Genomic DNA, 21,357 nt, shown 5'->3' with positions numbered 1-21,357 from the left:
TATTGAGTCTGTTTTTCTACGTACTGTGATTGTCCGTCTCCTTCAGTTCCTTCTTCCTCATCTCCACCGTTGAACTCGACGACTGGCCAGCAAGACATCAAAATGGCTACTCCCAGCAATCAAGCGGCATGGATCAATGAGAAAAACGCCAAACCCCTCGAAGTAAAAGAAGCTCCCTACACGAAACCTGCAGCCAACGAACTCGTCATTAAAAATGCCGCCGTTGCCATTAACCCTATGGACTGGATGCTCCAGGAAACCGGCCATCTCGCATTCACCTGGATCAAATACCCATTTGTGCTGGGTGCCGATATGGCCGGCGAAGTAGTCGAGGKGGGCAGCGAAGTGACTCGATTCAAACCCGGAGACCGCATCTTGGCTATGGGCTGTGGATCGGATCAGGATCGAAACAGGGCCGCTGAGGGAGCTTTCCAGAAATATGCTGTTGTGTTGGACAATTTCGCCTCACCGATTCCGTCCACTTTGGCCTTCCCAGACGCTGCTGTCCTGCCGCTTGGTTTGTCTACTGCTGCAGCTGGACTTTTTCAGGAGGATTTCCTCAATCTGCAATTGCCCACCGTTCCGCCAGCTGCACCAACTGAGAAAGCCCTCTTGATCTGGGGAGGGTCAACGAGCGTTGGTAGCAACGCGATTCAACTCGCGGCTGCTGCTGGTTATGAAGTATTTACCACCGCATCTCCCAAAAACTTCGACTACGTTAAGAAACTCGGTGCTTCTCAAGTGTTCGATTACAATTCCAAGACCATCGTCAAGGACTTGGTCACAGCTCTTAAAGATAAGACCGTCGCAGGCGCCTACGCTATCGGCGTCGGCTCTCTGTCTCTTTGTGTGGATGTCATCAGCAAAACCAAGGGTGTCAAATTCGTCACTGATGTCGGATCGACCGATATCCCCACGGACAAGAAACTGGCCGGCTTCACACTCATCCCATTCTTGCTGGGCACAATGAGCCGCGGTGCAGCGCTTTGGGTGAAGACAAAACGTACCGGTGTCCGTACCAAGTTTGTCTACGCTAGTGACATCAAGAAGAACTCGGTATCCAAATCTATCTATGCCGATTTCCTTCCTCAAGCTCTGGCAGAGGGCCATTATCTTGCAGCACCGGAACCGCAGGTGGTCGGCCATGGCTTGGAGAACGTACAGGAAGGATTTGAGCAGTTAAAGAAGGGTGTTTCGGCCAAGAAGTTGGTTGTCACCTTGTAAGCAACGTTATCTTCACAACACAGCAACGGGGGACGTCTGAGAGAGCGATCATTTTTGTTTCGGAGTCTCGCGTCTTGTTCGGCGAGCACATTCCTGCTTGGAATTTCCAGGCCATTGTCATGTTTAGATTAGTACTAATATCATGTATACCCCTTTGTTATCCTAGACGATCTATCTTTCCATAGTTAGGTATGAAGTCGATTGATTATCGATCTACACGATTGACCGAAGCCGCGTACCTATCATAATGCGTACGACAATTGCCAAACGTCGAAATCCTGTTGAAAAGCGCTTGATTTGGGTTTGGCAGGATTAGGGTTTGGACGAAGACTAGTTGAAATGATCTCACGAACGGATATAAAAGAACCTTATTCAAAATAACTTAACTATATGTATCATAGACTTGACGGATACATATCGATGTTGACCCCTGAAACGACCCTAGGCCTGCCGGGAGTCGCGGATCAAAGGCCGATACATCAGTATGGCGATTGGTGGATAGCCTAGCATCCACTCTTCCGCAATGAATACTGGAACCGGATTAGGAATATCGGTAGAGTCGACGCCATCATTGGCTCGGGGCTGAAACCGTGACTCCGGAGTAGCGATAAATCATCGGTGCCTCAGCTCAGACTCCGTATTTATCAGCCGCGAAATGCGGCTTTGAAATTAACAACTTTCGTACTCCAGCATACAAATCGAACCCGGAAAGATTGCGAAATGCTGTGATTTCGGAAAGATTCTGACTCTCGCGGTCAATGACACAACCATTACCCTCGAGTCGTTCCATTTTCTTTCAGCTAAATCGCCGTCGACGCGGGCCGGAAGCGCTTTACGACTCGTGAAATCCAGACAAAGACAACGAAAGAAAAGATATATAACCGAATAGTGGGAGGGGACGATCATGCAGGCTACACAGGACAATGTCGAAGATCCCTTCGCGGACCGAGAAGATGCACCCTTTCTGGACCCGAGCCAGCCAAAGAATGAGCAGGCCTTTCGGAAGACGGATAACAATGTTTCTCGCGAAAAGCTGCGAATCCGGCTCATGGTTACACTATACGCAATCCTTTTGCTGGTGGAGATGGGAAGCGCAATGACACAGGGCCCTTATACTCGAATCTTCGAGTCGGTTGCTTGCAAACACTGGTATCGGGACCACGATCCGTCGCAACTCGGGAGTGATGGAGAGGTACCCGAAGAAGCCTGTAAATCCTCTGTTATTCAAAGCGAGGTTGCGACGATTAAAGGAGTCTTGGAATTCTTTGATGGGGTGACAAGTGTATTACTCGCAATTCCGTACGGGTTGCTGGCCGATCGGATCGGACGAAAGCCTACGATCATGTTAAGTATTCCAGGCTTTATTCTCAATATGGCAATAAGTTTGGCAGTCTTGTGGTGGTCAGATATTTTCCCACTACGTGCGATATGGTTCTCGGCTTTGTCATGGCTATTTGGCGGTGGTTTAGTTGTTGCATCTGCGTTGGTATGGACGATGATGGCAGACGTCACGACTGAACAACAACGATCTGCGATGTTCTTCCAGTCTGGTGTCGTTATTATGGGCTCTGAGTTTCTGAGTAACTCGATTGGATCGTGGCTTATGCTTTACTCGCCCTGGAGACCTTTGCTCATTGGCTGGTCAATCGTCATTGTTGGTCTGTGTCTGGGCTTGACGTTGCCGGAAACGAAGAATGCATTTGCGCCCACTAAAGGTCCGGAGCAGGAATATTCTCATGAAATGTCCGACTTGTCCACTCTCGCAGATGATGAGGAAGAGGAAGAAGGCACCTTGCCTTTTACGAAAACCACCGCAGCGCAACAGCCACCAACTACGGCTTGGATGAAAGTCAAAACCTCTTTCATCGCTTATTCCTTTTTCTTCAAAGACAGACAAGTGGTCCTGCTCTCTTCAGCGTTTTTGGTCTACAAACTCAGTCGGGGAACTTCATGGTTCCTAATTCAGTACGTTTCTATCAGGTACGATTGGCGTCTTGCAGCAGCAAATATGATCACATCGCTCAAATCAATCTTGATGGTTCTTTTGTTTGTCGCAATCCTGCCACTAGCCTCTTGGTATCTGCAGAAGAAGCGAGGCGTTGACAGTCGTACCAAAGACATGATTCTCACGAAGACCAGCGTCATGTGTCTTCTGGTAGGCACTCTAGGCATGGGCCTCTCGCCGCATATTTCTATAATGTTTTTCTTCCTTGTAATCCAGACTATGGGTGCTGGATTTGTGTATACTACGCGTTCGGTGATTACGACGATGATTCATCGTGACCAGACAGCTCGCTTATATACATTGATTGAGATTATCCAAGCTCTGGGTATGATCTTGGCCAGTCCGGTTATGACTGGCTTCTTCAATTGGGGGTTGCAGTTGGGGGGGKTTTGGATAGGATTGGCTTGGATGGTAGCTGCTGGCCTTTTTGGCATTGTTGGCTTGATCATCTGGAGAGTCAGGTTGCCTGCTCTGTCTACCAGATCTGATGACTGATAAAAGATTTCTGATTTTTATGTGGAGTGGTTGGAGAGTTTTGTACATATTTACACGGCGTATTGAAAGTTACTGAAATATATGACTTACATAGATTGCAAAGAGAGTGGACTGGACATATCGAGGATTCAAGGTACTGACGATGGTCCCTCAGCATTAAAAAGAACATGAATGAGTCGAGTATTTTGCTTCCCTGTCTCCATGATTACAATGGCGTTCAGTCTATCACCTTGTCATCCACTAGATGACAAAAGGTTGAAAGAAGTCGTTGATCTCATCACATACAACGGAATGAATGTGGATCCCCAGGGGGGAATAAAGCCCTAGCCGCAACCCTATTGTCAAATGGACGTTTGCGGTAAACAAGGAGTACATAACCTGATTGCTGGTCAAGTCAAGCTAACAGGGCACAGAGCAGATTCGAAGGATTACTATTTAGTGAAATGATGTCTATAACACGTGTATCTGGGATTGTATAACAGAAAGCCATCAAAAAGACTCGAAAATGAATCACGAAGAGAAGATTAAAAGTATCCGAAAAGAAATATCCCTCCAAATTATGTACGTTGATGAGAAACAGTAGAACCAAGGGCGATTTTTAATTTTCCAGAGATAAGAGTCCTTCACAAAACATGACTGGCAACTATTTCAAACACATAGTCCGAGTAGGCAAAGGTCACCGCAGCAATCACTATTGACTGAGCATGATTGCAGAAGAGCTATAATGTACCACCACTATCAGTATATCTTCTTCATACTACAGGCCTGATGAATAGTATAGACTCACGCTTGCATTCTGTATCGTCGCCGTCAGAGGGAGCAGGGGCTGCATTCGACAGGGCTCCGAGAGCAAGAAGCAGTAGGATGAACTGAGAGATGGACTTCATGCTTGTGAAGGTTGATTATATCGCAGTTAGGCAGGCAATGTCGTTTCAGCAGAAATTCAGATATTGAGCTGTCTTCAAGTGTCTCGTGGCTGCTCAAAAATATCTGGTCTTCCTGACATCTTATATGCGTGGAAATCATATGCCTTCACAAGTAAAACTACGAGCTAGATATTAATGACACGGTTCAGAATCCGCATGCGGTAGCTTAGTCTCTACGAGAGCTGGCATCTATGATCTTTCAAGATAATGAACAAAGTCTCGAGTCATGGATAACATCAAACCCTTATCTCCGAAGCACATGAAGAGTCAAACACCACAAAAGCACGGCTCAATGGGCCCTGGTGTAACATCAAAGCAAATAAACTTCAGCCAATCGCAAGATTTTTCCTGCGCAGAATGATAGGACAAAAAGCTTAGTTGTCCCGTTGTCATGGATCGACATTCTTGGATACGGTTTGCGGCACCTGGCAGTTATCCACATTTGTGTGGATGGATCAATCAATAACGGACGGCCACGGAAAGTCAAATATATCTAATATGCGAGACAGAGATTGGCACGAAGTCATGATTCATAGGTACGTACGAGCTACAGGGTACAGACTAGCATGCTTGCATCTTGAGGTAAATCGTAGACTCAACTAATAAAGATCTATTGACTACAAACAAAAATTTCAAGGCTTGGATAGCTCCCTTGAGCATCAAACAGTAACTTCGTTGGTCGTAACTCTCATCATGACGGATTGTAGACCTCGAATAAGTCTGCAAACAGGATGTTGGATACGAGGTAGATACCAGACATGAACTAGGCTAATAAATTCATCCCCACGCAACATGCTCACCTTCACTTGCCAACAGATCATAATTCTTGAACTCACGAGGTGGAACCTTTCGCTCAAATAGGATGTCCAACTCCTCAAATGTCCTATTTTTCGATTCCGGCAATCTGAAATAACACCACCCGTAGCAGGCAAAGCTAATAGCCCCAAAGAGAAATCCAGCTTTGCCACGCCAGTCACCTTCATCAGAGTTGAGCATGTATGGTAACACAACCGTGAAGACGATATTGGCAGCAGCTTGGACGGCAGTAGCTATGGCAATGGTTCGTCCACGTAGACGAGTTGCGGAGATCTCTGATATGATTACGAAGCATATCGGGCCAACTGTAGTCTGGTAGATGAAGGTCCATATGTCCATTAGAGAGGCCTGGGCCCAGACAACGCCGGTGTTATTGCGGCCAAGATCTAGGAAGCCGATGACGAAGAGGATGATAGTCATGAGAATCATGCCGCTGTTGTAGATTGTGCGGCGACCGAACTATAATAATCAGTAAAGTATGCTCAACGGTAAGACTTTTCGAAGGAGAACACTTACGCGGAGCATCAATGGCCATGATAAACATGTTCCTACAAACCCGAGGGCGGTATTACCGACACCCACTACCAAGCATCAGCAACACGTTGTAGAATCATTATGATAGTCAACTCACTGTTAAAAGATTGAGCAGGATCCAAGCCTGCCGTTTCAAAGAAAAAAGTAGCATAAGCAATCAGTGGATTACCACCAATGACCTGTATGAGATATACCATGACGGATATCTCGGTACGGAATAAATTCGCCTTTTTGAAACAATCCCAGTAAGTCGTTGTAGCCTCGATTTCTCGCTCAAGAAAATCGGTTTGTTCAATCATCACAAGCATTCCCTCAATATCCGGACGATTCTTGGCCGACGAGAGTCTCAACAATGACTTGCGAGCATCATCAATTCTGTCCTTGCGTACCAGCCAATACGGGCTTTCGGGTGCAAATACAAGACCAACAAGTAGCACCACAGGCCAGACCCATTGAATGGCAAAAGGCGCCTTGTAGGCCCATTCGTCCAGTCGGCTCTCGAGGCCTGCCGCCACTCCCTGTGCGATAAACTGGCCGATTACAAAAGCAAGATTGACTGATGCTGTGAGAACACCACGAAGAGCAAGAGGGCAGATCTCAGATGCATATGTGGGCGCAATAACGACATAGAATCCGTATGCAAGACCTCCGAGAATCTCTCCGGCGCAGAGCATACCGATACTATTAGAGAAGAATTGGACAAAAACGAAAGCTATGGACCATACACAGCACAAAGCCAGTGTCAACCGCCGTCCCAACTTTTCTAGAGGCCAGCCGCAGGCAAGAGCTCCAAGCACCTGGCCGATGGGGTTTCCCTAGTATAAGAGTTAGATTTATTGGGTCGCTGTCTCCTGGCACTCAACACTTACCATATTCAAAGCCATCTGCCATGGAGCCGGTATAATGTAATGGCCATTATACTCATACCCGAATCGCTGCTGAAAAGCAGGTAGCGCAAAGAACGTGGTAATAATCTGCGCATCAAATCCCGCCATGACAACCGCGATACAGAAAAGGAATGCCCATCCCACAGCCTGCGGCCATTGCCGGATAGCTTCCAGGAAGGTGGTCTCGTGCTCTGCGATTGTGATACCGCGAGTCTGCTCGATTACGAGCACGTCGCCTTTATGAGGGCCGTCATTACCAGTGAGTGCTGGAGCAATTGCCCCGGAAGCGATGGGCCTGGTCTCTGGATCCTCCATTTTGTGTTTGAGGAGAGGAAGTATGCATGGGCGTCCTTATCTCTTGAGAGGGGTCAAGTGGTATGTTATAGCTGGCTGAGGTATAAAGAACCTCCTGCTACTTAAGGAGGCAGTCACACGAGCGGCTGGTTATCGGGTACGCTGATTGGTCAATTTGCTTAGTCGATCATGCGGGGTATGTAGCATCTGACTAATCAGACACTGCACATTCATTGGACGATTGGAGTCTGGCTGTAATCATCCGTCAACCGTTTCAGGCCGTATCTTCAACTTCACTTTTCTCACCTTAAACAACTGTTCTTAAACATATTCGTCTGTACGATACAGTGGACAGCTCAAGCAAAGTAAGATTGGAAAAGTGCCCCTGTGACGTGCGCTTGCTCACGGTAAGATGGCCGGATGTCTAGGGTTCGTCTCAAGGTTTCTTGTACTTAGGTGAGGGCACACTTTCTATGATGATCAATATATGTACATAGAGTGTATATATTAGCATGCAAATCTTGAAAGAGGCGTATCTTCACCTCGCTCTTGTCAATCAGCTAAATGGAGCATCTACTTTGCTAGTCCCTCACACCTCGTCGGAGAGAGGGACGGATAGGGTCCAAGCCCTAAACCCTAAGTTTTTGCCCATACTCGAGGAATGGCATTCAACAACAGTCGATTATGATTCAGGACATGATTTTTGTCAGTTCACGATAACTGTAATCTACTATGAAGACCTCTCTTTGGAGATAAACACCGTGGGCGTCGGGATGAATGCCAGGCATCCGTTCCGACACCAGATGATATACATCTTTGGATACAGACACTCACGATGTCAACTAATTACATTATTTTTATGTCTATGGAGATTATCTAGATATCTACCTACATAACAAATCAACACCTTACACCTTATCGTCAGATATGTATGCACTCGCTATGCACATGTCATGTACCCACATTCCACATTCCGTTTGCTGCCCCGGACACGGGAATCTATGAATGAACAAGTTCAATGACAAAAGAATGTAATGGGAAATCGCATTTAAAAGTAACACGCCTAACAGAGCCATGAAATTCATCTTAGCCTTGCATTGCCGTCCATCGACACATTCATGTTTGCACGGCATAACCTGCTGGTCTATTGTCTACCAAAAGCTGACAAGATGTCCGGACTATCTCCAACAGCTGCATCTGCAACTTCAGCAGTGACATGCATATCATCTGCATCTACAGAGACACTCAAACCCGAAGAGAGAATGACAACGAATGAAGTACAACCAGCAACGACGCAGGGAAATCCGCCGCCGAAACTGTACAAGATACACTCAAATCCTTGGTTCCAAATACTTCTTATCAGCGGTATATGCTTTTGCTGCCCTGGTGTGAGTATATTCTCTCCGATGCTTTGAATATTCCACCGCTGACGAAGTTACGCAGATGTATAATGCTTTGACGGGTATCGGTGGATCGGGTCAGGTTGATACTACAGTTGCCGCGAATGCCACCGTAGCTTTACTCTCGGCCATGGCAGTAACATCTCTATTTATCGTCGGACCAGTCTTTAACCAGTGTGGGCCTCGTATATGCTTGTTGCTCGGTGGTTGGGCGTATCCGCTTTATTCTGGTTCTCTTCTGTGTTTCAACAGTAAGTTCCAAGTAGACCGTGGATGTGAATGCAAAAACTGATCTTGTGCAGAGAACGGAAATGGCGCCTTCGTAATTGTCGCCGGAGCAATCTTGGGTATAGGAGCATCCTTCGTTTGGGTCTCACAAGGCGCTATCATGACAACATACGTCCCTGAACAACAAAAAGGCCGCGCGATCGCACTTTTCTGGGTGATATTCAACCTTGGCGGCGGAGTTGGTTCACTGGCGAGTTTCGGCTTGAATTACCGTTCGACTACCGGCACGGTCTCGGATGCGACGTATATCTCCCTTCTCGTGGTCATGGCTATTGGATGGCTACTTGGAGTCTTGATCTGTCCCCCATCATCCGTCCGGAGCCACAGCACTGTTGTTGAGTCTCGCCGAAAGTCACCGGCTAAGCTTCTGAATATCTGCCTCATGATGGTTAGCGATTGGCGCATGCTCTGCCTGATACCGCTTTTCTTTAGCGCCAATGTCTTTTATTCATACCAGCAAAACGAAGTCAACGGCAGCAACTTCAACATTCGCACGCGGTCACTCAATGGTGCTTTGTATTGGCTGGCTCAAATGGTAGGCGGCCTTGTCATGGGCGTGCTTCTTGATTTACCTGGAGTCAGCAGGCCGCAAAGAGCACGTATAGGTTGGGTGTTCCTTTTCACCACCGGCATGTGTATATGGGGAGGCGGATATGCATTCCAGAAATGGTCAAGTCATCGCATCAACGTGGAGCATCGCAAACAGGATATCGACTTCACATGGACTTCTAGCTCCGTTGGACCGATGTTCTTGTATATTTTCTATGGCGCATACGATGCTTTTTGGCAATCGTTCTGTTACTGGCTGATTGGTGCGCAGTCGAATTCCGCTACGGTAACAGCGGTTCTTGTGGGTGCGTACAAGGCATTTCAAAGCGTCGGCGGCGCTATGGCGTGGCGCATCAATGCTCTGGAAGTGTCGCCTACCGTTCAGTTTTTTATGGATTGGGGTTTGTGTATGGGATCATTGGTGCTGGTGATTCCTACTGTGCTGGCAGTCACATTGACAAGTGCTGATGAAGATACGGTAGATACGGAGGAGAAGGACCAGAGTAGTTCGACGATGCAGATTTCATGAGGTACATCACTGTATTCAGTGCTGTTAATAATGCTGTACAAAAACCTCGTTTTGAACAATATGGTTCATGTATAAATCATTTATCATGTCGTAATATGTAATGTCTAAAGATGATATAGTTTGAGTCTCAAGGTGCTATTAATAGAATTTCAAAAGGTATATATCTCGCATCATACCGCTCAACAACTTCAAACCTCTAAGCATAAACATTGCGCAGCGCACTCTCCATCCAAATCTTGGCATATTCCCGGTGCAACAACTCGACATGCCATGGCATAATTGAACCCTCAACCTTTGTTCCAGACAAGCCATTGAAAAAGATAGACTTCAGATGAAATTCAGCAACGCCTTCGTCCTCCTTGACGTCGACGGACATTTCGAAGAGGCCATCGGATTCTCGAACATCGCGCTTCAAGGGCGAATCGCCGCAGCGAACCACTATTCTGTTATCTGTCTTCTCGACGACTTGGAAATGATCGGTGATCTCGGTGCCGACTTCGTAGGTTGATGAGAGGAGTTCGTTGGTGGACCAGAGCTGGTGTGCGGTTTCGGGTCCTTGGTATTTTTTGGCGAGGTAACGGCGTTGGTAAGCGTAGCCTATTTATCGAAACGAATTACAAACGTTAGCGATCCCATTCGGACACAGTTGTGAAAACATGGTCAGAAGCTTACCTAGACCACCCCAAACACCAGCACAGAAGTGCTCGACCAACTTGCCCTTCTTCTCCAACAACTTGGGGTCAATCTGCGACAAGGGGACTTTTCGAATGCAATCGTCACGCAACACGGCGTTCTCGTTGGGGTTAAATTTCTTGTACCACGGCGACGTAAACAGGTAATCCGTCCTCGGCAGAGGCTCGACGTGCGAATTGCGAGTCCAGATTAAATGCGCGCCGATTGTCGCAACGCCTCCGGTGGTCGTCAATTTGAGGACGCGGCCGATGATACCCATGTTGGTGATACCCTTTTCAGATTAACAGATGGTGATGGATTAAGTTGATTGAGGAGGACTGCTTGAACGAAGTTGTGGTTGTTGGTTTAAGCTTCGAGTGTCGCGCGACTCGGAGGACCTCCGTGGAACGACTCGACTCGGGGGTTGGCGACCGGCACGATTCCCGAACTTCCGATGTCTGTCAGGTACAGCTACCCAGAACAATAGGAAATTGGCACACCTATAGGATGATATTGGATATCGACTTTGAACAAGCTTATTAAAGAGCAAGATTGTCCAGGTGTACCTATCATCTTGCATTACTCATCTTTTGAAGATACATTTAACGAGAAAATTGCTTACGCCACCAGTGGCTATTCAATGGCTTATTCTCTACCCAAATATCGGCTGAACAAATACATATAAAATGCGAATTATCAAGACAAATGCTCGGTTATATATGAAAGTGGACTTTTTGTGTTGTTAGAGACGTATGGGTAGTGCTCAGCTGCCGCCTCGCGGACTCAAATCTTACATTCCTTTTCTTCTATTAACCAGGCACATTCAATTCAACTGACATCTACGATCTGATCGGCTTGGCTCGGGCTACTATAGGTTATTATAAGCGACTGGTGCTGGGAACCTCATCGAATTCGAGCACGCTTAGTATACGAGTGCCAGCAGATTGACAGAAATTGACATGCTGCTTCTACTATTATCGCTCCTGCTGCTGGTCCTCCTGTTCCTTGTTTATATCGTATATTATCCCCCTTTCTCGATAATACAATACTTTCAGCGCCGCTGGCCTGATGTGCTCTGGCATGTATCAACATCGGAAAAGGTAATCGCACTTACTATCGACGATGGACCATCAATCTACACAGCCGAGATTTTGGAAATACTCAAAGCGAACGATGCAACAGCGACATTCTTCATTATTGGATCGCATGTCTCGAATATGACGCATGAGGGCGACGAGATTCTCCAAAAATTGATTCGAGGTGGAAACGAGCTCGGCAATCACGCCATGTATGATGAGCCGGCGTACAAACTGCCGGATGACGAGCTCGTGTCACAAATCAATAAAGTTGATGAGCTCAACCGGAAGGCTTATGAAGCGGTGAATGGTGCGTCCACAATTGTCGAAGATGATACCGCATTGCCGAGGTATTATCGTCCAGGAAGTGGATGGTATACCACCAGAATGCGCAATATCGTGAATCGTCTCCAGTATAAGCTCATTATGGGCGATGTGTACCCCCACGATCCTCAAATTCCATTCGCAAAAGTCAATGCTGCGCATATCCTTCGCATGGCGCGACCCGGGGGAATTATTATCTGTCATGATGGACGACCTTGGACTCTGCCGATGTTGATGGCTGTTCTTCCAGAGTTGAAGCGGAGGGGTTATAGAGTTGTTAAGGTTACGGAGTTGCTTCAATGTGCAAATTCATAGCAACACATATACTTGTTGATGTAAAGAAAAACGTGCCAATCATAGTAAACAGGGTATCTATATGCACAAAAGCCCAACTGATAACATTATAGAAACCATCTAATAAATCCTCTGTAAACTCGGTTCTACCCACTCCGGTTCGCCACAGTCATTATCTTTCGCCCATTTCGAGATCTTTTCTATATCCCATCCGCTTGTCCAAACAGCGGTCGTGGTCCACGACTCTTCACGATCCTTGCGAGTTCCCAGTCGTATTGAGCGCACAAATGTGCATTTCTTTTTTGGTATGGATTTGTATTTCCAGGACGTTTCCGTCCAGTAAGTCCATTGGAAACATTCGCCGTGAGCATGGCATCCTGCGGCACATGCTTCGATGGTTTCGTGGACGGGTGATTCGGGTGCTTCTTCGAAACCGTTCCAGTCTGAATTTTGCCAGTCGTCGCGTTGCGCTACCTGTTCTAGGCCGAGGTAGTTGAATAAGTCGGCATGAATCAAAGGTCGCTGGAATGGAAAGTCAGTAGACATGTCCTTACATACGGAGTAAGAGAATTGCATACCTCGCTAGTGTGGTCCTTGACAAAGTTTGTCAACCCAGGAACGTCGCCCGGCCATGTCTTGTGTAGACTGAGAACTGGTTGACACCAATACGGCTTTCCACTAGGACCAAATGGAATACCATGTAATGGATGAGGATTGAATATTGGATACAATCCAGACAAAAACACGCCTTTGTTTGCCAACGCAAAGCCCAGAACAGAGTCTCCGCAGCAGTCGCTTTTGACTAGATCCGCCCATCTCTCTGTAAGAGACAATTCGGTACGGTTGGCGTTGCTGGACTCATCTGTTGATTTGACCGGCTCCTTGCTTACAAGTCGCTGAATCGCCGTTCGGCTGAGTATGAAACCATTGCCTCCATAGGCAAACCACGTCTTCTCGCCGTCCAATTCGCGACCCGGCGATGGGGAACCCATATACCATTCCTGCTTGAAATCGTACCGATCGAGAAGACGGAACAGCGTGTCCCATACAACATATGTATCGGCTTCAATAAAATAAAACCACTTTGCTTGCGGATTCACATTGTACGCATATTCGACCATAGGCAGAAACTTGAATCGATCTAATAACCACCCTTGCCTATGGGTCAACCGGTCGCTGGCATGCTTTCCCTGTTTCCATGAACTATCGCCCTTGTTTATATCTGCATATGCCTTTAGGCCTGCAGTCTGATCGGTCTCGTCGTCGTCTTGGTCAATCCCTTCCCAGTATACTTTCGGTAAATCGGCAATGATATCGTGCGACCAGAATCCATTGCCAATCTCTTCCACTCGATCGGAAATGACGATCAAATTCGATATGCAATTCGTGATATTATTGATATGCGACGAGATCTGATCAAAGGGTTGCGTTGAGCCGATCCTCAACACAATCTGTACATCTCGAAGTCGGTCGCGTGGGAAGTCGGCACAGTCGGGATCATCGTAATTTTGTCCATCGTGCAACTGTTGCGTTTCTTGGTCGCCGGGTCTCTGCGACCACAGATCTTTGTTGAGTTGTTGCGTGCTGGTCCAGCTATGCGTCGAGTAAATCGTGCCGAATATGAAGAAAAGAGTCGCAATAGGGACGAGGCCGAGATATTGGCGCCGAAATAGTCTCATTTTGAGATATCTATTTTAGATAGATGTTTTCAGCTGGGCGTCGACAGCCAAGCAGCCATAGCTCAATCACCGGCATGCATCCATGAATTTCGCTCAAAATGCCAACGTGACAACTGTAAGACAAAAAGCAAAGGAGTAAATTGCAACAATGATGAGTTTGGGGGTTTATTCATTTGCATGGAGCCTCCGGATGTCTCAGCTGTGTTGGCTGTTGGCTGGTGCCTCGAATTGTTGCCCCATAGCCGACGTAAGCAGGGATTTTAGTCTGAAAAAGGGACAAATGCATGAATGTGTTGTACGAGTCGCTGGTACACTACAATTCCTTGCTTTTAATGGGATTTTCTGGCTGAATACCAATGCTGAAAGCGCACCCAATGAGATAGAGGCAGGGGATACGAAGGGACGCGACGATTGAGGCTGTGATTGCTCCATATGGAGTAATGATGTAAGAGGAACTGCATCTAGAACTACGTCGAGACCCGACTGGTTGGAAGTTCGCCCTGTTCCGATTATTCTGCGCCTCTTTTCGACTTATCACAATACTGCGCTCAGGGGTCTTGCATGTTATCCCATAGTATGTATTTCCTACTTGCATTGCAGTCACCGACAGAGAATCAGAAATCAAAGATGAAAGCTTTACTGTACTCCGTACTCCGGCCGGAGTATGTGAAGCTTAGCTGTTCCACAAAACCTTGTTGAAGCCAATCAAATTAGCTCGCATATCCCTTGGCCACGGAGCCAATAACGGCGCTTATATTGCTTCAGTCAGAGCTTTCTATTGGCTTTTATACATGGAGCCTTCACACTAGCGAATATGCTTTGGCCTTTGCGGCTCCACATTTGGCGTACGGTAACTTCGTTCAATACAGGCTTGTCACATACGAGTTCAAGGGTTAGGGCTCGGACAAATGTATCTATTTCAATCTCATTTTAACGCTCACGCAGTGTCTTCAACATCTTCACGCTTCTTGCGCAAGTCTTCCCTCCAGCCATGTCCCCATTTATAAACAGCCCACACCAACGGACTAAACGCCAGCCACAAGAAGGCGATAAAAGTAGCTGTCCAGCCAAGTCCAATTCGCTCGATCAGCGGACCTGCTGCGGCAACAGCACCAGCACCCGTTAGGCAGCGCCAGAGATTAGTTGCGGCTACAGCCGTGGCTGGACTTTCGCGGTTCGTGTCGATGATCAGTGTGTTGAGCGAGCTGAAAGCCCCTGTGGTCAAAAAACTCATGAAAAATAGTATGACCATCGGTCCGGCAAGAGAGGTTTTGAACTGCATAACCCATCCGTAAGCAATCAAACATAGTGCACCTCCATACACAAAAGGTATTGTAATTGCGAGCCGAGCTATCTCGATGTTAAACTTCTCAATACTTTGTTGTCGGTTCTTAATTATTGGCATTCCCTGTCGTGCAGCTTCCCGCTTGAAGTTCCAATCAAGGAGGGTCCCTACCGTCCTTCGAGACGTCAAGCTACCACAGCCGAGAGGAAGATAACATAATCCAATCTGGATGGAATTGAAGTTGTATTGTGACTTGAGTTGCGACGTCAGCGTGCTTAGGACAGCCATATATCCACAATACAAAAGTGCACCATAAGCGAGGATAATTGCAGGCTCCTTTTCGGTGGCTATCAATGCAGAAGCAAAGATATTAGGCCGACGTTTGCCTATTTGCACGGTGTCATAATTTGGCTCAGGGGGTTTCCTTCCGTGCCGGAATCTACTGCTCAGAATCTGCCACCCGGAGCGATTCCATCTCGCACTTGGCACGGATCCGTTGCCCACAACTGCGCGACATGTCTCTGGTAGGAACATCACGACAAGAGAAGCGTACACGCCAGCGAGTATAATCAAAAAGCGAAAGATCCACCGCCAACCCAAGAAATGATCTATCAATCCTCCGATGACTGGGCCCAGAGCCGGTCCAAGCGTGACACCCATGGTCGCGTAACCGATGTATTTCCCTCTTTCTGCACGAGTAGACAGATCTGCAACTGCTGCACTGCCTAATGCAATGGTGCAACTACTTCCAGAGCTTTGCAGACATCGAAGGACCATGAGAGCTGCATAGTTTTTCTGTAATGACAAGCCAATGTTCGCTGCCAGATATATCACAAAGGCAATTACGTACGCTGGCCGGCGACCGTGGATATCGGAGAAGTTTGCAATGAAAGACGGAGCTACTCCTTGGAAGATCTGTACGCGGCATGTGTTAGACATGATCTTACAAGTTCCGTGGCGCGTTGTACTAACCAAAAACATCGTGATAGAAAGATTCATCTTGTTGGTTGACACGCCTAAATCACTTCCAATGCTATTGAGAGCCGGGAAGTAGATACTGCTCGAAATGGGTGAGATCATTGCGGCAAAGGAACAAAGCATCATCAAGAAGATCTTTTGCCGTTCGGGCAGTATGCAATAGGGGACATCAGTTGTTGTTGATGTTGTTGCTGTCTTTTGCTTGGACTCTTCCGGCTGGAAACCCACCGAGTTCTTCTCTTCATCAAACATTACATTTGATTTGTCCTGCTCTGCGTTGTTTGTTTGGTGCAGATTGGGTGCAATTCTGACCGGAGCACGTATTGTACCGGCATCATCACCAGCTTGATTTTTGCTATCCTGAGTCGGTAATGGGCCCATTGTGAGATTGATAGTGCTGAATAGATAGTGACATGGTGTTCCGACCCGTTCTCTTCGTGCGATGCATTTTTATACGTCTTCGTTGCGAACCCCGGTTCCGGTGACAGACCAGCCGGTTCCGCTGTTGTCAAGTTCAGGCTGGATGATTTATTTACCCTAGCACCAAGAGCAACAATTGACTGCCGTTGTAAGACAGATTTGTCTCTTGACAATTGAAATGATCATCCGATTCAACGCTCCTCCTATACACGCGGATGAAGCCATTGTAACTTCTCACTTCTTATAGACCTATAAAAGTCACCCACAAAGTAACAAACCGAATGTCGCTCAACAATCCGTGAATGCAATAGAGTGGAATTTCGTTGATGCCGCAGTCGGTTAGTAAAGCGATTGTCGCTTGCTCAACCAATGCTCGGTCTAATATTGGTAACATGGGAGCCTAAGCTCTAAGGGTTTCAAAAATCCATCGAGGCTCTTGGCGGTCTATCTCAATTCGGAGTATTGTTTACAGCATAAGTTGTTTTTATTCACCTAATAACACTCGCTTAAGCTACTGACTAGGCTATTTTAGGTTATGTTTACGAGTCACGGTACTGATGTAGCATGGCTTAGTACAAATAATTATTGCTTAAAGTTACAGCCCTGTATCATAGCTTAATTCCGAGCCGAGATCCAGCTTCCTCAGGCATCTCAATTAAAGTCGACAAAAATAGTTACACACAGACTGCAACTACTGCGACACGCGAGATGCTTAAATGAGCACGATTAGATAATGACCGATCTTTCAAGCATTTTATTGGTCAATGCGTACAGGATACCAAGGTTGTTCGAGGAATCGAGGGGGCTTAGATTTCGGCCCATTCAACTTGTCATCATAGCGTCCATCAACGTGTCAGATATTCAGCTATCAGGACCTAATGAACATACAGACCCCATAAGTTGTCAGGCCAAGAAGAAATTTGGAAGCCTAAATGTAGGTCAATATGGCTGGKAAAGAAAAGTGTCGGCTCGGTGATAATGAGGTGATGGAAAAGAGATCAAGTATAAAGATAGCCACGAATGCCCATGTTTAGATGATACAAAGAACATCAACAGTCAACAATAAGAACAATATCAAGAGTTCCTTTCATCTTGAATCTATTATTTTATTTTCAATTTACTACTTCCACTTCGATTGTATTACCATATAAGACATCGATCAAGCCCTATTACCCCTGTCCTCATCTATATCCTACTAGCGGAAACCTCAATCAAAATGTCCAACGCAACGCCAGTGACGTTCAATGCGACCCTCTATAACAACACCGACCTCTGCACACTCGACACTTGCCCTTTAGATTGGGCCCAAGTCGACTATGTCCCTTCTCTTCCCGGTAACCTCATATACGTCGCAATCTTCGGCCTTGCATTGCTATTACAAATCGCATTCGGTGTCTACTACAAAACATGGACTTATATGATCGCCATGATTGGTGGTTTAGTTGGTGAAATCATCGGATACATTGGACGTGTGCAGATGCATTATAATCCTTTCCCTCAGACTCCATTCCTTGAGTAAGTTCCCTTCGTCCTTCTGTTTGGTACGCCTTTCTAAACCAAGTCATTAGATATCTCGTCTGTTTAACGATTGCCCCCGCTTTCCTCTCCGCCGCTATCTACCTCTGCTTCTCGCGCATTGTTATCGTCTACGGCGGAAGAATCTCCCGCTTCCGTCCCAAGACCTACACCTACCTCTTCATTGCCGGGGACTTCATCGCTCTCCTGCTTCAAGCAGCCGGAGGCGGTATCGCCGCTAGCGCATCAGGCTCCACACAACAGACCGGTATCAACATCATGATTGCCGGTGTGTCATGGCAAGTGTTCAGTCTCGCCGTCTTCGCAGCCCTCTGCATGGACTTTGCTCTTCGCGTCCGCCGTACGCAATCCGTGGATCTCAACCCGCAATACGACGCCCTGCGCATCTCGCGCTCGTTCAAGATCTTCCTCTGGTCTCTCGGAATCGCCACATTGACCATCTTCGTGCGTTCCGTGTTCCGTTGCGCTGAGCTTTCGGGAGGATTCAACGGGTCTCTGGCTAATAACGAGGTTACGTTTATGGTTCTTGAGGGCGCGATGATCTCTATTGCGGTTATTGCGTTGACTTCATTCCATCCGGGATTGATCTGGAAGCGTGAATGGCGTGAGTTGGCGAGGAGTATGCGTGCACGCAAGGATGGGAAGGATTACCAGGCTGGTGCCTTGATGTCGGCCTCCGATGCTGATCGCGAGAGTGGCTATCAGATGCGATAGATGTCTTAAACGTGGGTTTGTGTGTGTGTGCTAAGGAGACGAGATTTTGTTTTAGATTATCTACATCATATTTTGAGTGCCCTCATTTGTAATTTGCAAATATAGCGTCTGTGTATAGAAAAGTATTCTCATTATGCATCAAACCATCATTTTTAAGTAATGGCGCCTTTGAAGCTTCGGCGTAAAATCTTCCTAATCAAGTAATTGTCTCGACTAGAGGAGGAGCCAATCAGAGTGCAAGCCTCATATAAATAATCTACCTTTTAAGCTTGTAACTACCCGACTATACAGGATTCTTCGAACAAGTGTAACGATCCACAAACCAACATCCGGAGTTTAGCGTTACCAATTTCCCATTTTCCCGAATAAGTACAATGGACTAACAATTATCGTCTCTAACGACGACAATTACTAATCCCACGATAGTATCATCTAGAACTTGAATGTAATGAGTATAAAAGCGTTGATGTAGACGGTCAAACAATACACGATATAACATCGCAACACATCTCTTCAAGCAAGCATCAAGCTCGTGCAACTACATACTATCACAATGGCACCAACAACAAACAACGTCAAAATCATCTTTGGCGGCGCCGTCTTCAGCACGCAATACGGCTTCACAGTCGACAAAGTCAACGAAGTCCTTTCCTGGCTCGAGAAGGAAGACATCAAAACTATCGACTCTTCCGAGGTCTACGGCGACAGCGAAGAGCTCCTCGGCGCCGCAAATGCGGCGGCAAAGGGGTTCGCAATCGATACCAAGATTGGAGGGGGGTTGGCGCACGTTGCATCGAGTGGGGAGAGAGTCGTGGAGGCTGCGGAGGAGAGTTTGAGGAAACTTAATACCGACTCTGTTCGTTCCTTCCCCTTGCCTTGTCTTGATATGAATGAGTATTGATGCGTTCGATAGGTTGATGTATACTTCATTCACACTCCCGACAAACGCGTCCCTCTCATAGACACCCTGCGCGGCATAAACCAAGTCCACAAACAAGGCAAATTCAAGCGTTTCGGCTTATCCAACTTTGCCCCCGCAGAAGTCGAAGAAGTGTGTCAAATCGCCCTGGAGAATGACTTTGTGTTGCCCTCCGTGTATGAAGGCAATTACAACGCCGTCGGACGCCGGGTCGAGACTGAATTGTTCCCTATATTACGCAAGTACAAGATTGCCTTTTATGCGTACAGCCCTATTGCGGGTGGGTTCTTGACAAAGACCCCCGAGGACGTCGCGAATGCGAAGGGCAGGTTTGATTCGAAGATCATTTTTGCCAAGATGATGAATACGATTTACAACAAGCCATCTATGTTGCAGTTCCTGACTGAGTTCGGGAAGTTGGCTGCTCAGGAAGGCATCACGCAGGCGGAGTTGGCGTATAGATGGATTGTGTATCATTCGCATCTAGATGGTGAGATGGGGGATGGGATTATCGTTGGTTCAAGGTTTGGGGATCACTTGACTGCGACGATTGAAGGGCTCAAAAAGGGGCCGCTGAGTGGTGCGGTTGCTAAGAGGATGGATGAGTTGTGGAAGGGGGTTGAGAAAGATTCGATTTTGGATAACTGGAATGATTTTATATCGAAGAACGGCGGTCTATAGGAAGTGAGAAATGTTCAGTGTAGAAGATTCGAGATTGATTCAATGTCATAACTAGGTATCTCCAACTAAAGTGAATGTATATCTCTTGATAAACTCCAATTATATGCATGTAAAGTCCCCCAGAGACAGCAAAGACAAATGTGTTCCCGATAAAGCATCCAATGCAGCGAGTTTCAAAATGCTTTCTCCGCTTATGGTAGTCCCCAAAAAAAAGATAACTGAAAAATGCCACAATTCGAGTTTCATGAACATACACCCAAAAAGAAAAGAAGAAAATAATTTTGCAGATAGATAAACGCATGGGTATGTGAAAGATAATACAAGAAGTGAATCATGTAACAATATACGACATAAAAATCCAGTCCCGGACACCATCCGCTCGTGCAAAACGCCGTAATGTATATGTGTGTGTGTGTGTAATGTAACAATCGGCCAACGTCGTCATGAATCCTTTGGATCGAGAATTTCATCGACCTCAAAAGATGGTTGCAAGACGGCGAGAGCATGCAACGGTGTATTGCGTTCTAAGGCTTTTGTTGCCGCCAGTCTTTGCGATCTCGTAATAAAGTTCCGGAGGTATTAGGATCGAGAAGACTCATCATCATCTTGCCAAGCTCATTGTGTTTGATGGGCTTGGTCACATAATCGTTGAATCCGGCCCGGGCTGCATCATCGATCTGATCGGTCATCGCATTGGCAGACAGCGCCATGATGGGAATTTGATGAAAGTGATTTTTAGCCTCCCAAGCTCGAATCTCCCGGCAAGTGTCGTATCCGTTCTTGATGGGCATTTGAATGTCACACTGTTCAACAGTTAACCTCGGTTATGTCA

At 46.7% G+C, this 21,357-nt stretch overlaps 11 protein-coding genes across 11 annotated transcripts; 6 read left to right on the top strand and 5 right to left on the bottom strand.

Moving 5' to 3' along the window:
- Positions 1-102: 102 nt before the first annotated feature.
- Positions 103-1,224, top strand: BHQ10_000543 (uncharacterized protein; the record flags this gene model as incomplete). Its single annotated transcript, XM_040877905.1, has 1 exon — positions 103-1,224. The coding sequence occupies one exon, from the start codon at positions 103-105 to the stop codon at positions 1,222-1,224; it is 1,122 nt and encodes a 373-aa protein (XP_040729048.1).
- A 904-nt stretch (positions 1,225-2,128) lies between these two features.
- BHQ10_000542 (uncharacterized protein) lies at positions 2,129-3,724 on the top strand (the record flags this gene model as incomplete). The annotated part of the gene is made up of 1 exon (XM_040877894.1): positions 2,129-3,724. One exon carries the CDS (start codon positions 2,129-2,131, stop codon positions 3,722-3,724), a length of 1,596 nt encoding a protein of 531 aa, XP_040729047.1.
- Positions 3,725-5,427: 1,703 nt separating this feature from the next.
- Positions 5,428-7,202, bottom strand: BHQ10_000541 (uncharacterized protein; the record flags this gene model as incomplete). Its single annotated transcript, XM_040877883.1, has 4 exons — positions 5,428-5,925; positions 5,983-6,047; positions 6,098-6,815; positions 6,870-7,202. 4 exons carry the CDS (start codon positions 7,200-7,202, stop codon positions 5,428-5,430), a joined length of 1,614 nt encoding a protein of 537 aa, XP_040729046.1.
- A 1,148-nt stretch (positions 7,203-8,350) lies between these two features.
- On the top strand, positions 8,351-9,947 carry BHQ10_000540 (uncharacterized protein; the record flags this gene model as incomplete). The annotated part of the gene is made up of 3 exons (XM_040877872.1): positions 8,351-8,569; positions 8,625-8,832; positions 8,884-9,947. 3 exons carry the CDS (start codon positions 8,351-8,353, stop codon positions 9,945-9,947), a joined length of 1,491 nt encoding a protein of 496 aa, XP_040729045.1.
- Positions 9,948-10,143: 196 nt separating this feature from the next.
- BHQ10_000539 (uncharacterized protein) lies at positions 10,144-10,899 on the bottom strand (the record flags this gene model as incomplete). The annotated part of the gene is made up of 2 exons (XM_040877860.1): positions 10,144-10,544; positions 10,620-10,899. The coding sequence occupies 2 exons, from the start codon at positions 10,897-10,899 to the stop codon at positions 10,144-10,146; spliced, it is 681 nt and encodes a 226-aa protein (XP_040729044.1).
- Positions 10,900-11,578: 679 nt separating this feature from the next.
- Positions 11,579-12,334, top strand: BHQ10_000538 (uncharacterized protein; the record flags this gene model as incomplete). Its single annotated transcript, XM_040877849.1, has 1 exon — positions 11,579-12,334. One exon carries the CDS (start codon positions 11,579-11,581, stop codon positions 12,332-12,334), a length of 756 nt encoding a protein of 251 aa, XP_040729043.1.
- Positions 12,335-12,433: 99 nt separating this feature from the next.
- On the bottom strand, positions 12,434-13,992 carry BHQ10_000537 (uncharacterized protein; the record flags this gene model as incomplete). The annotated part of the gene is made up of 2 exons (XM_040877838.1): positions 12,434-12,835; positions 12,892-13,992. 2 exons carry the CDS (start codon positions 13,990-13,992, stop codon positions 12,434-12,436), a joined length of 1,503 nt encoding a protein of 500 aa, XP_040729042.1.
- Positions 13,993-14,929: 937 nt separating this feature from the next.
- On the bottom strand, positions 14,930-16,636 carry BHQ10_000536 (uncharacterized protein; the record flags this gene model as incomplete). The annotated part of the gene is made up of 2 exons (XM_040877827.1): positions 14,930-16,192; positions 16,250-16,636. 2 exons carry the CDS (start codon positions 16,634-16,636, stop codon positions 14,930-14,932), a joined length of 1,650 nt encoding a protein of 549 aa, XP_040729041.1.
- A 1,255-nt stretch (positions 16,637-17,891) lies between these two features.
- On the top strand, positions 17,892-18,925 carry BHQ10_000535 (uncharacterized protein; the record flags this gene model as incomplete). Its single annotated transcript, XM_040877816.1, has 2 exons — positions 17,892-18,190; positions 18,244-18,925. The coding sequence occupies 2 exons, from the start codon at positions 17,892-17,894 to the stop codon at positions 18,923-18,925; spliced, it is 981 nt and encodes a 326-aa protein (XP_040729040.1).
- A 553-nt stretch (positions 18,926-19,478) lies between these two features.
- Positions 19,479-20,525, top strand: BHQ10_000534 (uncharacterized protein; the record flags this gene model as incomplete). The annotated part of the gene is made up of 2 exons (XM_040877805.1): positions 19,479-19,781; positions 19,839-20,525. 2 exons carry the CDS (start codon positions 19,479-19,481, stop codon positions 20,523-20,525), a joined length of 990 nt encoding a protein of 329 aa, XP_040729039.1.
- A 524-nt stretch (positions 20,526-21,049) lies between these two features.
- Positions 21,050-21,316, bottom strand: BHQ10_000533 (uncharacterized protein; the record flags this gene model as incomplete). The annotated part of the gene is made up of 1 exon (XM_040877794.1): positions 21,050-21,316. The coding sequence occupies one exon, from the start codon at positions 21,314-21,316 to the stop codon at positions 21,050-21,052; it is 267 nt and encodes an 88-aa protein (XP_040729038.1).
- Positions 21,317-21,357: the final 41 nt, after the last annotated feature.

The sequence above is a fragment of the Talaromyces amestolkiae genome (assembly GCF_001896365.1).
Source record: "Talaromyces amestolkiae strain CIB chromosome Unknown scaffold1.1, whole genome shotgun sequence".
Classification (NCBI taxonomy): domain Eukaryota; kingdom Fungi; phylum Ascomycota; class Eurotiomycetes; order Eurotiales; family Trichocomaceae; genus Talaromyces; species Talaromyces amestolkiae.
Note: the sequence above shows the minus strand (reverse complement) of the source record. Positions and strands in the feature narration are given on the sequence as shown.